Source organism: Procambarus clarkii, chromosome 74 (assembly GCF_040958095.1).
Source record: "Procambarus clarkii isolate CNS0578487 chromosome 74, FALCON_Pclarkii_2.0, whole genome shotgun sequence".
Lineage (NCBI taxonomy): Eukaryota > Metazoa > Arthropoda > Malacostraca > Decapoda > Cambaridae > Procambarus > Procambarus clarkii.
Genome location: NC_091223.1, coordinates 12293742 through 12309522, shown reverse-complemented (window position 1 = coordinate 12309522; position 15781 = coordinate 12293742). Strand labels below are relative to the sequence as shown.

Sequence of the window (15781 nt, the reverse complement as noted above, 5' to 3'; positions counted from 1 at the left end):
GTGCTGCAACCCTCCACCGACCTTTGCATTAAACTAATTGTTACACCGTTGGTTATTTAAAGTGGCTCTCTGCTACACGTCTGGACACTCACCCCTGATGAGAGGCTGGAGGAATAAATGGATGCATAGAGAGAGAGAGAGAGAGAGAGAGAGAGAGAGAGAGAGAGAGAGAGAGAGAGAGAGAGAGAGAGAGAGAGAGAGAGAAAGAGAGAGAGAGAGAGAGAAAGAGATAAAAAGTGGGATAGTTAAACTCAACTTCGAAGCAGAGCAAGTAGACTCTAACAGCAGGTAGCGATGCAGGCAAGTGACCAAACATTCAAACAGATTAGGAACTACAACTGTCCAGGTAGTCAGCCTCATCTAACGCGAGAATTGGTCATTACTCGGGTAATTACAAGCAATGAGAGTAATTGCTTGCAATAAGAGAGAGTGTGGAAGTGAATTAGATGAACACATACAACCAGAATTACTGCAAGCTGCCTCCCCTTAGTATAAACAAACCTATGAACGTTCATTGTATTGTGAGATATTGTTTATTTTGGTGTTGGTTTCAAGGTTTATATAAAACCGCAACAGAGACATTATTGACCCCCCGCAATACCTTGCTGAGTTGATAGTAAGTGTACTTTACTTCTGAACATAATACTGAACTAAAGTAAATTCCTCTTTACGACAGTAAGGTGATTATACGCCTCTCGGTACACACACATATATACACACACACGCACACAGAGACACGCACACAGAGACACACACACACGCACAGACGCACACAGAGACACACACACACAGACGCACACAGACACACACACACACACACACACACAGACGCACACAGAGACACACACACTCACACACACACACACACACACATGCACTTAGGCGGGATCCAAGAGTCAATGCTCGATCCTGCAAGCACAAATAGGTGAGTATACACACACACACACACACACGCACACACACACACACACACACACACACACACACACACACACACACACACACACACACACACACACAGAAACCTCGCGGAAGGGGGCCTCGCGGCTGAGTGAATAGCGCTCGGGGGGTCGGAATCTTAAGGGCCCGGGTTCGATTCCCGGCCAAGGCAGAAACAAATGGGAAGAGTTTATTTTACCCTAGTGCCCCTATTCACCTAGCAGTAAATAGGTACCTGAGAGCTAGACAGCTGCTAAGGGCTGCTTCCTGGAGATGTGTATATGTGTGCGTGCGTGCGTGCGCATGTATGTATCCTAACATCTAAAACTGCATTTGCATATAGAACTAAACATTAATATTTTTAGTTGCAATTTGAGAATAACTCCGATGAAATTAAACGAAAAGTTATTATTACTTTTCCTTATTAAAACCATATTGATATAATTCCCCACATTAGGTGTTTCTATGCTGCTTTGCTTAGATTTAATCATCTAGTTTGCTTACCACTTTCTTTTCCAATGTCTTATGTCTTGTCTTAAACAACATGGGTTTTCAGAGTTTTAGAAGAACTAAAATATAACACTCGTTTCCCAAGTTTACTTCCAATGTACTATATTTTGTTTATAATGATAATTCTGCATTATTTAGAACGTTCACCACAAGCCAAGAATAATTTTACTTAAATTGGTAACGCCACGAAATTATCTCATTTGTGTGTGTTGAATATTAAAGAGGCCATTCCCTGCACTGCTTACATAATTTAATTTGAGTCTGGGTTATATTATTTCTCGCATTTCTTGGATCTTGTTCGTGTTGTTTGCTCAGAGGAGCTGTTGCGACTTGCTCGTGCGCGCGTGTACTCCCCTATTTGTGCTTGCGGGGGTTGAGCTTTGGCTCTTTGGTCCCGCCTCTCAACTGTCAATCAACAGGTGTACAGGTTCCTGAGCCTACTGTGCTCTATCATATCTACATTTGAAACTGTGTATGGAGTCAGCCTCCACCACATCACTGCCTAATGCATTCCATTCGTTAACAACTCTGACACTGAAAAAGTTCCTTCTAACGTCTCTGTGGCTCATGTGGGTACTCAGTTTCCACCTGTGTCCCCTTGTTCGCGTCCCACTAGTGTTCCACCACCCACCAGCGTGTGTGTGTGTGTGTGTGTGTGTGTGTGTGTGTGTGTGTGTGTGTGTGTGTGTGTGTGTGTGTGTGTGCACGAGGAGACGAGGTAATAATGCATGAAAAATGAGGAGAATACAAGCAATAAGTCAAAAACACTTCCTGGGTTGATCAATGTCACTTTGGCAACAACGAAGGAACATTATCATGGTATATGTGTGTGTGTATATCATTCGAAATATGTGTTCGGATCACCTGGGATATGTGGCCACGTATGCCTCAACTATCCTCTCCACCCTGCAGCAAACCACACCCTTTTCCCCCTTTCTCCTGATGTGCTAGATCTGGCTCTACCTCATCCCTTCCCAGTAAGCATCTATCCACTTCTCTTAAAGTGAATACAGGGTGACTGTACCGCCTCCCTTGAAATGGACCAACACAGTATCAACTGCTCAGGCAACATATTTCTCCATTAATACACACCAGAAGATCAGTGGCTAAACTGTCCCTCTACGAAGCCATTGGATCACCAGGTTATAACCTTTCTACCAACGTGTGGTTGTCAGTGTAGCATAAGCCGCTATCTCAACCAGCCCAGCACAACCACTTATTCTTATTAAGTCGTCTCTAGTCCTCACTTAAGTAGCCCGGAATGCTCCTCTCTCTCTCCATCTGGCACAGCAGACTGTTCAAGCTGGTTACCTCCACATGAGAACAGGTCACCAACACATATGGACAAGAAGATTACTATCCCATCAGGATATTACCACATCTGGATACGTAGATCACCACCACATGAGGACCATTAGGATACCATCCATACCAGGACCACCAGCCTACCATCCACACCAGGACCACCAGTCTACCATCCACACCAGGACCACCAGCCTACCATCCATACCAGGACCAGCAGTCTACCATCCACACCAGGACCACCAGTCTACCATCCACACCAGGACCACCAGCCTACCATCCACACCAGGACCACCAGCCTACCATCCACACCAGGACCACCAGTCTACCATCCACACCAGGACCACCAGCCTACCATCCATACCAGGACCAGCAGTCTACCATCCACACCAGGACCACCAGTCTACCATCCACACCAGGACCACCAGCCTACCATCCACACCAGGACCACCAGCCTACCATCCACACCAGGACCACCAGCCTACCATCCACACCAGGACCACCAGTCTACCATCCATACCAGGACCACCAGTCTACCATCCACACCAGGACCACCAGCCTACCATCCATACCAGGACCACCAGCCTACCATCCACACCAGGACCACCAGTCTACCATCCACACCAGGACCACCAGTCTACCATCCACACCAGGACCACCAGCCTACCATCCACACCAGGACCACCAGTCTACCATCCACACCAGGACCAGCAGTCTACCATCCACACCAGGACCACCAGCCTACCATCCACACCAGGACCACCAGCCTACCATCCACACCAGGACCACCAGCCTACCATCCACACCAGGACCACCAGTCTACCATCCACACCAGGACCACCAGCCTACCATCCATACCAGGACCAGCAGGCTACCATCCACACCAGGACCACCAGTCTACCATCCACACCAGGACCACCAGCCTACCATCCACACCAGGACCACCAGTCTACCATCCACACCAGGACCACCAGCCTACCATCCACACGAGGACCACCAGCCTACCATCCATACCAGGACCACCAGCCTACCATCCACACCAGGACCACCAGCCTACCATCCACACCAGGACCGCCAGCCTACCATCCACACCAGGACCACCAGCCTACCATCCACACCAGGACCGCCAGCCTACCATCCACACCAGGACCACCAGCCTACCATCCACACCAGGACCACCAGCCTACCATCCACACCAGGACCACCAGCCTACCATCCACACCAGGACCACCAGTCTACCATCCACACCAGAACCACCAGCCTACCATCCACACCAGCCTACCATCCACACCAGGACCACCAGCCTACCATCCACACCAGGACCACCAGCCTACCATCCATACCAGGACCAGCAGGCTACCATCCACACCAGGACCACCAGCCTACCATCCACACCAGGACCACCAGCCTACCATCCACACCAGGACCACCAGCCTACCATCCACACGAGGACCACCAGCCTACCATCCACAGGGACATCAAAACATCACACCATCTTCAACTACCATACCTTGGAACCTTGCGAGGAGTAGGATAAACTGACAAACGATAGATATTGTGAGGAGTGTGGTGAGGATGAGGGTAATAAGGGGGAAGAGGGGGTGAGGAAAGAAGAGGGGAGAAAGGATTAGTAGAAAGGGGGAATAAGAGAAGAGAAAGGATTAGTAGAGGGGAAGAGTAACAGGCTGTGAATCGTGGGTATTATTGACAATAGGAGTGATTGGTGAGAGTGTATTGAAAAGGAAAGCTATTTGAACGAAGCAGGTACGTAAGAGATGGTAAAGAAGAGATGAGATAAAAGTAGATAGAGAAGGAATGAGGGACAAAGGAATGAATGAAGTCGAAGATGAGGAAACAGATGAAAGATGAAGGAATAAGATGTGAATAGAGATAGAGCAGGACAGTGCTTGAACGTACGAAAAGAAAATCTGGAACACATATATATGAAGAGAGGACGACAAGCAGAGGGGAACTGGGTCATGATTCTTGCTAGTGTTAAGTGAGGGGAGGGTCAGAGCAGGCCTGATGGTGGGAATCATGGTAGTGGCTGGAATGAGAGCAGGAATCATGGGAGAAAGTAAAATGTGAACTGAAATCATGATAGGAATCACGGCAGGGAATGGAATGAGAGCAGGAATCATTGTAGAAGCAGAAATGAGAGCAGGAATCATTGTAGAAGCAGAAATGAGAGCAGGAATCATTGTAGAAGCAGAAATGAGAGCAGGAATCATTATAGAAGCAGAACTGAGAGCAGGAATCATTATAGAAGCAGAACTGAGAGCAGGAATCATGGTAGGAGCAGAAATGAGAGCAGGAATCATTATAGAAGCAGAACTGAGAACAGGAATCATTATAGAAGCAGAAATGAAAGCAGGAATCATTATAGAAGCAGAACTGAGAGTAGGAATCATTATAGAAGCAGAACTGAGAGCAGGAATCATGGTAGGAGCAGAAATGAGAGCAGGAATCATTATAGAAGCAGAACTGAGAACAGGAATCATTATAGAAGCAGAAATGAAAGCAGGAATCATTATAGAAGCAGGAATAAGAGCATAAATCATAAAATGAATAACAAGAGACTACAATGAGAGCAGGAATCATGACAGAAATCCTGGAAGAGGTTATAAAGAGAACAGGTATTATGGGAGAAGCAGAAAATGAGAGGAAGAGATAAGGGGTAGTTACATTATTACTACTTCTCTCACTTCTCCCATGCGAGAAGTGTAAGGGAAGTAGGAATTAGGGAAATGGAATAATAACAGATACATTAATGTTCTAATTAATACGTTATTAATGATAACATTAATAACTCAAGACGTATTTCTTTGGTGATGAAATACTGTTGATAGTGGTGGAATGAGAATAAGAATGATGGGGCGTTATAAATGGGACACAAACAAATAGGAGATGATAATTAGCTGATGAATAAGAAGAGAAGAAATAAAAGAAAAGGGAAAAATAAGAGTAGTCCATTTGCTTGTTTTCACCACAGATTTGCTTGAGAATTGACCCTTATGATACAGAATGCAAAAATAATGGGTTGATTAATGGCGTTGTAGCACACCACTCTGCAAGATTACGAGAATTTCATTGCAAATTCTTCAACTCATTTGTGTTTTGCGGCTTTTCTCTCACTTGAAAGAAACTGTTCTCTATTTCCCTCAGAATCTTAAATGCTGTGATCATGTCTCTTCTGTTTCGTATGTCCTCCAGTAATGTGAGGTCCAGCTGCCTCAACCTATTCTCAAAGGTTAACCCATTCGACGCTGGCGCCAGTCTTGTCGTTCAGTCTTGTCGTAGTTTCACAAGATACGGATTTAAGAACAGAGATGATAGTTGATTGTTTTTTGCAGTGGTGGTGGTTGGGAGGGGGGGTAGTGGTTATTGTAGCTGGTAGTGGAGATGGTGGTAACGGTTGGTGTGTGGTTAAGGTGGTGGAATTCTCAGCAATAGTGATAGTGTAGGTGGTGATGGTGATGGGTGATGATTGTAGTGGATAGTGTAACAATGGTTTAGTTGATAGTGATGGTAGTGGTGGTAGTAGATGTGATTGTTGTGGGTTGTGCTTATGTTCGCGGTGGTGCCTGTGGTGATGATGAAAGTGGTGCTGTCCATAATAGTGAAAATTGTGGTAGTGATGTAGGTTATGACAAGGGGTGATGCAAATAGGCTCCTGGTGTAATTTGGTGGTGAGAATGATGACTGTGGTGGTGTAGCTGAAGATGGTGACGGTGACTTAATGACTGAATTGGTATAGTGAATCTGATTGTTAAAGAGGTCCTAAATATGATAAAGAATTGGGTTAGAGATTGTTGTAATGATGCTAATGTTGGTGGTAAAGATGATCAGATATATGAGAAGTGATCACACACACACACACACACACATGGGGCCTCGTAGCCTGGTGGATAGCGCACAGGACTCGTAATTCTGTGGCGCGGGTTCGATTCCCGCACGAGGCAGAAACAAATGGGCAAAGTTTCTTTCACCCTGAATGCCCCTGTTACCTAGCAGTAAATAGGTACCTGGGAGTTAGTCAGCTGTCACGGGCTGCTTCCTGGGGTGTGTGTGTGTGTGGTGTGGGAAAAAAAAAGTAGTTAGTAAACAGTTGAGAGGCGGGCCGAAAGAGCAAAGCTCAACCCCCGCAAAAACACAACTAGTAAACACAACTAGTAAACACACACACACACACACACACACACACACACACACACACACACACACACACACACACACACACAAACAGCAGGTACTGAACCTCGCTAAATAATTCATAACAAGATCGATGCTGAACACCACCTCAACTATCCTTCAAGATTATCAACACGCAACCTGTCAGTATAATCACTATCTAGAAAAAAACATTTAACAATGACAAAATTTACAACAGAGAAAACAGTATACACATCATATCAGCCAAGTAGATAGAAGATGATCATCATTATAGGCAAAAAGAGTAGGAGATAATATTCATCCTAAGTAAGACAATATACTCATCAAAACAGGCAAAAGGGGAAGACAATATACTCATCCTAACAAGCAAGGGAGAAAAAAACATGTGTATACTCATCATAAAGAAGTATACACATGTTTTAAGTTCTTCATCATGTGTTGAAAAAACATTGTCGAGATTCATTCTCGAATCACATTCGAGATCCTGGGTTCGATTCTCAGTCGGGACAGAAATAGGTGGACCCAAGTGGTATGTATCAGTGTTTACCTCGAACGTCACACATGAGTTCCATGGTATTGGTCGATAAGCACGTGACGTCACACATGGGTTCCTTGGTATTGGTCGACAAGCACTTGACGTCATAAATGGGTTCCTCTGGTATTGGCGGAGAAGCATGCTCAGCAGCCCTCCTATTGGCCGCTTGGCCTTCTCAGTCGCCTAAATATATACAAATCAAATACTCGTAAATCATGTTTATTGGCTTGCTTAAATGTATTTTCCTATTGAACTTGCGAATAACAGGACATTTATTGACCTAAAATGCATATCCTATGCATTATATAATATATATATGTGTTTATATACGAACAACTAGAGACCCTAGAGCTGCCAGTTTTCTCTTTCTGCGCCTTAGTGTGGTGATCCAGAGAGGAAATGCTCACTGCATCCATGATTCCTGATCACCATCTGAGGAACTGGAGGAGCTCTAAAACCTGTGACAAGTAGCCATGATCAACCAGGCTGTGACTCATACGTCAGGCTGCGAGCAGCCGCATTCAACAGCCTGGTTGATCAGTCCAGCAACCAGGAGGCCTGGTCGACGACCGGGCCGCGGGGACGCTAAGCCCCGGAAGCACCTCAAGGTAACCTCAAGGTAAGGTAGCCTTGTACCGTGCATGTAACCAATGTTGTAACACTTTTTTGTGTAATGTAATTTTAAAATAAAGTTAGACAGACATATACACATACAAAAAGAATAGGGGTGGTAGGAGAATAAAATATCAAAGTGTTCAGAGAGGATCCACAAGGTCTTCTCTGAGTACTCTTTATTTTCATCTCCGAGGCTATGGGTCCCTACCCTTGCACAAGATGTAAACAAGTCTACGGACACTAGACCTAATATTTCAGAAATCACGTCAAGAAAATCGCATCGGGGAGGGTGGCAGTTTGTGGGGTTAGATGCCCATATTTATCTCGCATTTTAAGACATATTGCCTTTTAAGATTAGATGGTTTGATTAGATGCCAAATATTAGTATCTAACCCCACAAAGGCCTTGCCCTCTGGCCATTGACACGGCAACACCCAATGTGCTCCTTGTGTGAAAGTTAGGTAAGTTAGGCCTCCAACTCTCTCTCTCTCTCTCTCTCTCTCTCTCTCTCTCTCTCTCTCTCTCTCTCTCTGCAGACGAGGAGTCACAATAACGTGGCTGAAATATGTTGACCAAACCACACACTAGAAAGTGAAGGGACGACGACGTTTCGGTCCGTCCTGGACCATTCACAAGTCGAACGAGAGATTCTCTCTCTCGTTTAACTGACGTTTAACGTTTAATTGTCCCACCTTCTCTCTCTCTCTCCTCTCTCTCTCTCTCTCTCTCTCTCTCTCTCTCTCTCTCTCTCTCTCTCTCTCTCTCTCTCTTACTCTTCTCTTTCTCTCATTCTATTTTCATTCTATTTTCCTCCCTCCGTGCATTAAGCGGAACACCAGTCCGAGCCGGCGCTCTGATCTATGTGTCTCACCGCTTTCAGTTTAATGTTCCTCAGGGGAGGACTGAGACACTCCCAGGCTCTAACGTCATCAAGCAATCGCCTTAAATTTATGGATCCCGGCAGAAACCCATAAGATTATCTGGCGTTTGTGTTATCGTTCTATGTTCACATCTCGCCTGACCGTATAATAGAAAACCTGAATTTGAATATATAGAAAACATTTCCTGAAATATATATCAAGTTCTATGTCCCCCTCATTTAATCACAAATTTGAAAAACTAATATTTAATGAATATAAAACCAAAAAAATGCATGAATTTATCACGAATCTCAACACAAACTCTCAATACAATCTAACTCTGAATCCGATAGTGAGTATATAGTGAATCCTCTGAAAATATTTGAGCCGGTTTGAACCTTCCCTTTCTCATTAAACCCTTGGCGTCATGCCAAGGGTTTAATGAGAAAGGGGAGGTTACACACGGTACGACACGTGTCCCATGGAACACCTGTCTGAGACATAGGGAAGGATACATGTCTCATGGAACACCTGGTCGTGAGGCAAGGGACCTCACAATCAGGTGAGACAAGATGAGGCACTTGTAGAGGAAGAAAACAGATGTTTTTCGTGTATAAGAGGAGATTCACTCTCCCGTTAGAGGAGAAGGGTTTGTTTGTTTCTAAGCTGCTCACCATCACTCACGGTGATGGTGATAATGACAAGGGTGAATGGTGATAATGGTGGTTGTGATGATGATGGTGGTTATTAATAAAGTATTGAAAGTATTGATGGTGATTTAAACAGTGAGCGACTCAGGTCGGGTTAGACTGTAATATGTTCATGGTGGAGCCTGAGGCAATATCTGACTCCTTGGTCACTATGCAGGGCTCACACTCTCACAAGCTGTTCTGAGCTCTGGGGTCACCATACAGCGCTCACAAACACTCTCACAAGCTGTTCTGAGCTCTGGTGTCACCATTCAGGGCTCACAAACACTCTCACAAGCTGTTCTGAGCTCTGGGGTCACCATACAGCGCTCACAAACACTCTCACAAGCTGTTCTGAGCTCTGGGGTCACCATTCAGGGCTCACAAACACTCTCACAAGCTGTTCTGAGCTCTGGGGTCACCATACAGCGCTCACAAACACTCTCACGAGCTGTTCTGAGCTCTGGGGTCACCATGCAGAGCTCACAAACATTCTCACAAGCTGTTCTGAGCTCTGGGGTCACCATGCAGAGCTCACAAACATTCTCACAAGCTGTTCTGAGCTCTGGAGTCACCATACAGCGCTCACAAACACTCTCACAAGCTGTTCTGAGCTCTGGCGTCACCATGCAGAGCTCACAAACATTCTCACAAGCTGTTCTGAGCTCTGGGGTCACCATGCAGAGCTCACAAGCCACTGTCACACGCTGTTCTGAGCTCTGGCGTCACCATGCAGGGCTCACAAGTCACTCTCACAAGCTGTTCTGAGCTCTGGGGTCACCATTCAGGGCTCACAAGCCACTGTCACACGCTATTCTGAGCTCTGGGGTCACCATGCAGGGCTCACAAACATTCTCACAAGCTGTTCTGAGCTCTGGGGTCACCATACAGCGCTCACAAACATTCTCACAAGCTGTTCTGAGCTCTGGGGTCACCATACAGCGCTCACAAACACTCTCACAAGCTGTTCTGAGCTCTGGGGTCACCATACAGCGCTCACAAACATTCATACAAGCTGTTCTGAGCTCTGGGGTCACCATGCAGGGCTCACAAACACTCTCACAAGCTGTTCTGAGCTCTGGAGTCACCATACAGCGCTCACAAACACTCTCACAAGCTGTTCTGAGCTTTGGCGCCACCATGCAGGGCTCACAAGCCACTGTCACACGCTGTTCTGAGCTCTGGCGTCACCATGCAGAGCTCACAAGCCACTGTCACAAGTTATTCGATACTCAATTCCAAACTTCTTGCTTCTTCTGCATTTTCTTTTCCTTTCATATATTCTCCCTACCCCCTTTACTTTCGTCCACAATCACAATCTAACCCTGAATTAATGACCCCACAATACTCCGTCTTTTCTACATTTCTTCCCAACATCCATCTTTCCCTCTTTCCCTCCTTCCTTTTTTCCCATTATTCCTTTCTTTCCTCCATCTCTTAAGATCCTACTTTTTATCTTATTCTTTCCCTGCTTTTCTGAGCGTTTCGTCTCTTTTACTTCTCCTCTCTCTCCGTTAATTCCAACCTTCTTCTCTTCTTTTGTTCGCTGCTCCTAAGACAAGTTATGAGCCCCTCTCCACCCCTCAATCTCTCTCTCTGCTTCATTTCTTCTTTTAGGCATTCTCCTCCTGTCTCTCTTATGATGACATAAGTCTTCCTTCCAATGAATATCATGAATACTTCATTATTATCACTGTCTCTGTTTCTCTTTCTCTTTCTCTCTCTTTCTTTCTTTTATCTCTCTCTTTCTTTCTTTTATCTCTCTCTTTATTTCTTTTATCTCTCTCTTTCTTTCCTTTCTCTCTCTCTCTTCTCTCTCTCTCTCTCTCTCTCTCTCTCTCTCTCTCTCTCTCTCTCTCTCTCTCTCTCTCTCTCTCTCTCTCTCTCTCTCTCTCTCTCTCTCTCTCTCTCTCTCTCTCTCTCTCTTCTCTCTCTCTCTCTTCTCTCTCTCTCTCTCTCTCTCTCTCTCTCTCTCTCTCTCTCTCTCTCTCTCTCTCTCTCTCTCTCTCTCTCTCTCTCTCTCTCTCTCTCTCTCTCTCTCTCTCTCTCTCTCTCTCTCTCTCTCTCTCTCTCTCTCTCTCTCTCTCTCTCTCTCTCTCTCTCTCTCTCTCTCTCTCTCTCTCTCTCTCTCTCTCTCTCTCTCTCTCTCTCTCTCTCTCTCTCTCTCTCTCTCTCTCTCTCTCTCTCTCTCTCTCTCTCTTTCTTTTATCTCTTTCTTTTATCTCTTTCTCTCTCTCTCTCTCGTTCTCTCTATTTCTCTTTATCTCTATCTCTTTTCTTCCATTTTCACTTGCAATACGCGCCTTTATTTCAATAAAGCACTATGCTGCCAGAATGTTTCATTAACTAATTGTGAACCAAACATTAATTGAAAATTTTCAATCAATTGTTTTTTTCTCAAATACATCACATTTTTTATTTCGTTTTTACTCACCAACTTTATGCAGTAAAGGAGACTTATTGATATTGTGTCGAAACTCCACGTCCGAGTTTTTCTGTAATTAATTGTTTATGCTTTTAAAAAATACTAAAAAAGTGATTAAACGTGAGTATTTCTAATATCATGCAGCCTGATTTTTGTCAGAATAATAAAATTGTGTGTTTGGAAAATACGAATTGAGGCTGAAGTGTTTCCATGGCTCTGTCTGCCTGTGAGTAAATTAAGTTTATAAATATATCACCTGAGCTGTATTGTGAATGTGTCGTATGTCAAACGTCTTTACTCCTGTTATTTTCAGATGGGTATGTTGAATAGCTGATTTTCCAGCCACGTTACCTTGAGGTTACCTTGAGGTGCTTCCGGGGCTTAGCGTCCCCGCGGCCCGGTCGTCGACCAGGCCTCTTGGTTGCCGGACTGATCAACCAGGCTGTTGGACGCGGCTGCTCGCAGCCTGACGTATGAGTCACAGCCTGGTTGATCGTTATTGTGATATAATGTCTGAACCTGTTATAATATGCAAAAAGATTTTCACAAGTTTACCGCGAGGACAATTTTCCTCAGTGACCCGGTATATATTTTAATTTGACATATTAACATAAAGCCATTGTTAGGAGAGAGTTGGGTGGCCGCCTCTTCTCCGGCATGACGGTGAAGAAGCCAGAGGAGTGACTGGGTGATTCAACCGGACGGTTGTTTACAGAAGTAGTTTGTAGTTGATGAATGTTGACATGTATTTTATATTTTATTTTATGTTAGCGTCGTGCTCTGGCCAGTTTACAGTGCACGAGAGCAGAACGTAGAATAGTGTTTTGAATTTCCTCCCTTTAAAGGTCGTTATAGTCTACATACAACAAGTGTTAAGTAGCAGAGGTGAACTGTTACCCTTCTTAGACTCGTTCTAGGGCGTCTGAGTGGTATAAATACCGAGAATATGTAAATACAGAGGTCGTGTGTGTTGCTTAGCAAGATGGATATATGATGCAGAAGTATCTTCTGTATCTTCTAAGATTATTTTCAGACCAGGTCTGTTCAGAGGCTATCTTGAGGTTATCTTGAGATGATTTCGGGGCTTTTTAGTGTCCCCACGGCCCGGTCCTCGACCAGGCCTCCACCCCCAGGAAGCAGCCCGTGACAGCTAACACCCAGGTACCTATTTTACTGTTAGGTAACAGGGGCATAGGGTGAAAGAAACTCTGCCCATTGTTTCTCGCCGGCGCCTGGGATCGAACCCAGGAACACACAAGTCCAGCGTGCTGTCCGCTCAGCCGACCGGCTCCCTCCCAAGGCTCAATATATGTTATTCATTTTTTTATTGATTTTTCAGTTATCTTCAGTTTTAACGATTGTAAATTGTTAATACAGCAGTATTTTTGGATTCTAGAGAACCTTACTCAAGTATTTTAACGTTCCAGGTGCCTGAAAGTTAGTGTCAAGCCCTGGTAAAGCATTCTCTATTTTCAGTAAGGTCAGTCTGAAATATAAAAGGAATGTTCTCATCTGTCAATAAAGTTTAAAGGTCAAATGCTGATGGAAGCTAAATTTGTAACATTTCTCAGTCTCACTTAGTAATGTGACGCATTGATTTCGTACCGGAGTTGAGCTACAAACTTGCAATGCAAATACATATTTTCAGAGTATTATGTGACGAAGTATTACTGGGAGTTATGGACTATTAATATCAGCCCTACTTATGAATATCTGAGTCATTAAATATATACCAACGTTAAACCCTCATCACCAGAGACCATATAACTATCAAATGACTTCCTGTGTTAACAATATCATCACACCACGTCTGTACATGAATGATATTTCCGTCTGTGGCTGTGGCTGTGGCTGTGGCTGTGTCTGTGGCTGTGGCTGTGGCTGTGTCTGTGGCTGTGGCTGTGGCTGTGTCTGTGGCTGTGGCTGTGGCTGTGGTGTGTCAACACTTACGTGATGACACACCTTTATATATCACAGTTAAGACTCTGGCACCCTTAGGAACACATTAAATACAGAATTAGAGAAACTCTAAATAGATTGTTTATTGCAAATTGTTTCCCCTTAATATTAGCAGGACACTGCGCAGATGCAAGAGCAGTTTATCGAGGAGTAACTAAACAATTAAGGAGACAGCTGTAACTAGACCGACCTCACACCTATTCCTAGGTGCCCAACTGACGACCAATTGAGCTAGAAGTTATTTGACAAACTTATCGGCAAAAACCTTCACATTGTGCTTTCTCTTCCTTTCAAATCAAGAGAAAATTGTTCCTGTTTAATTCTAAATTCCTGTCACCCATCACTTTCTATTCTATAATTACACATACTTTTAATGTTTAAATTTGTTTTGAGATTCCACATACGGTTATAAAAGTAGTATAATTAAAAAAAACAGGTTGGGAGCACACTGTACCTAGCATCATCTACTTAATTTATCTGACCCCATTAAACAATAATTTTTCACTCTATAATAGCGTTTAAAAAACTTAGTTTACTCGTTACTGATATATAAGACGGGATAAATCGCTAAGCATCACCTAAAATACTCATCCCTCCCCCTCATCTCCTCTACATAGTCTAAACACTTGGTTCACTCAAGTGACTGTCGTGTATGGAACGAACTCCGTGGTGCAGTGGTAAGACACTCGCCTGGCGTTCCGCGAGCGATTTGTCATGGGTTCGTATCCTGGCCGGGGAGGATTTACTGGGCGCAAATCCTTAACTGTAGCCTCTGTTTAACTCAACAGTAAAATGGGTACTTGGTTGTAACAACGATTCTTCGCGGCGGGGATCGTATTCCAGGGACCTGCCCGAAACGCTACGCGTACTAGTGTTTACTAATTGTGTTTTTACGGGGGTTGAGCTTTGCTCTTTCGGCCCGCCTCTCAACTGTCAATCAACTGTTTACTAACTACTATTTTTTTTTCCCCACACCACACACACACACCCCAGGAAGCAGCCCATGACAGCTGACTAACTCCCAGGTACCTATTTACTGCTAGGTAACAGGGGCACTTAGGGTGAAAGAAACTTTGCCCATTTGTTTCTGCCTCGTGCGGGAATCGAACCCGCGCCACAGAATTACGAGTCCTGCGCGCTATCCACCAGGCTACGAGGCCCCTAGTGGCTGTACAAGAATGTAACAAGTCTTGTATATATCTCAAAACAAAACAAAACTGACTCCCTGCCCTCGAAATACACCTACACTTGCACTGTTCAAACAGTGACTCAAACGACACTTTATATCACAATGCAATCAGAATGTCTAAATCCAACAGATCTGCGAGGATCAGGGGAAAATTTAAGGCATATTATATGTATGTATATGAAATAAATACACAATGAAATCGGAATAACGTGATTTTTATCATCGTATTACTGTAATTTGTAAAATTAAAGCATGAAGCACTTCATGAAATATATTCTGTTTTGGGTCATTATAGATTAAACTAATATAGTAATTTTGTTAATAAATAACATTGATTTATATCTTATTATAAATTTATATAAGAACTGTATTAACTAATAATAACAAGATAATCCTCACGTAAATTCCTGATTAATAAAAATAGTATTATTTCAAATTTTATTTTTTTAGCTAACACACACACACGCGCACGCCAAAAACTGTCAGAATTGCAAGCAGAGCTTCCAAAACTAGAAATCCTGTTTTCAACTTCATATGATTGATGGTTCACCGGGATACGTTTTTAATATTTGAAGCTGATGATCA

At 44.0% G+C, this 15781-nt stretch overlaps 3 protein-coding genes across 3 annotated transcripts; all 3 read left to right on the top strand.

The window, feature by feature from the left end:
- The first annotated feature begins 2766 nt into the window (after nt 1-2766).
- LOC138356826 (adhesive plaque matrix protein-like) lies at nt 2767-4293 on the top strand. The gene has a single exon (XM_069313160.1). It carries the CDS (start codon nt 2767-2769, stop codon nt 4291-4293), a length of 1527 nt encoding a protein of 508 aa, XP_069169261.1.
- Nucleotides 4294-4848: 555 nt separating this feature from the next.
- On the top strand, nt 4849-5307 carry LOC138356825 (chloride intracellular channel protein 6-like). Its single transcript, XM_069313159.1, has one exon. It carries the CDS (start codon nt 4849-4851, stop codon nt 5305-5307), a length of 459 nt encoding a protein of 152 aa, XP_069169260.1.
- Nucleotides 5308-5335: 28 nt separating this feature from the next.
- On the top strand, nt 5336-10391 carry LOC138356824 (uncharacterized). The gene is made up of 2 exons (XM_069313158.1): nt 5336-5387; nt 9802-10391. Exons 1-2 carry the CDS (start codon nt 5336-5338, stop codon nt 10389-10391), a joined length of 642 nt encoding a protein of 213 aa, XP_069169259.1.
- Nucleotides 10392-15781: the final 5390 nt, after the last annotated feature.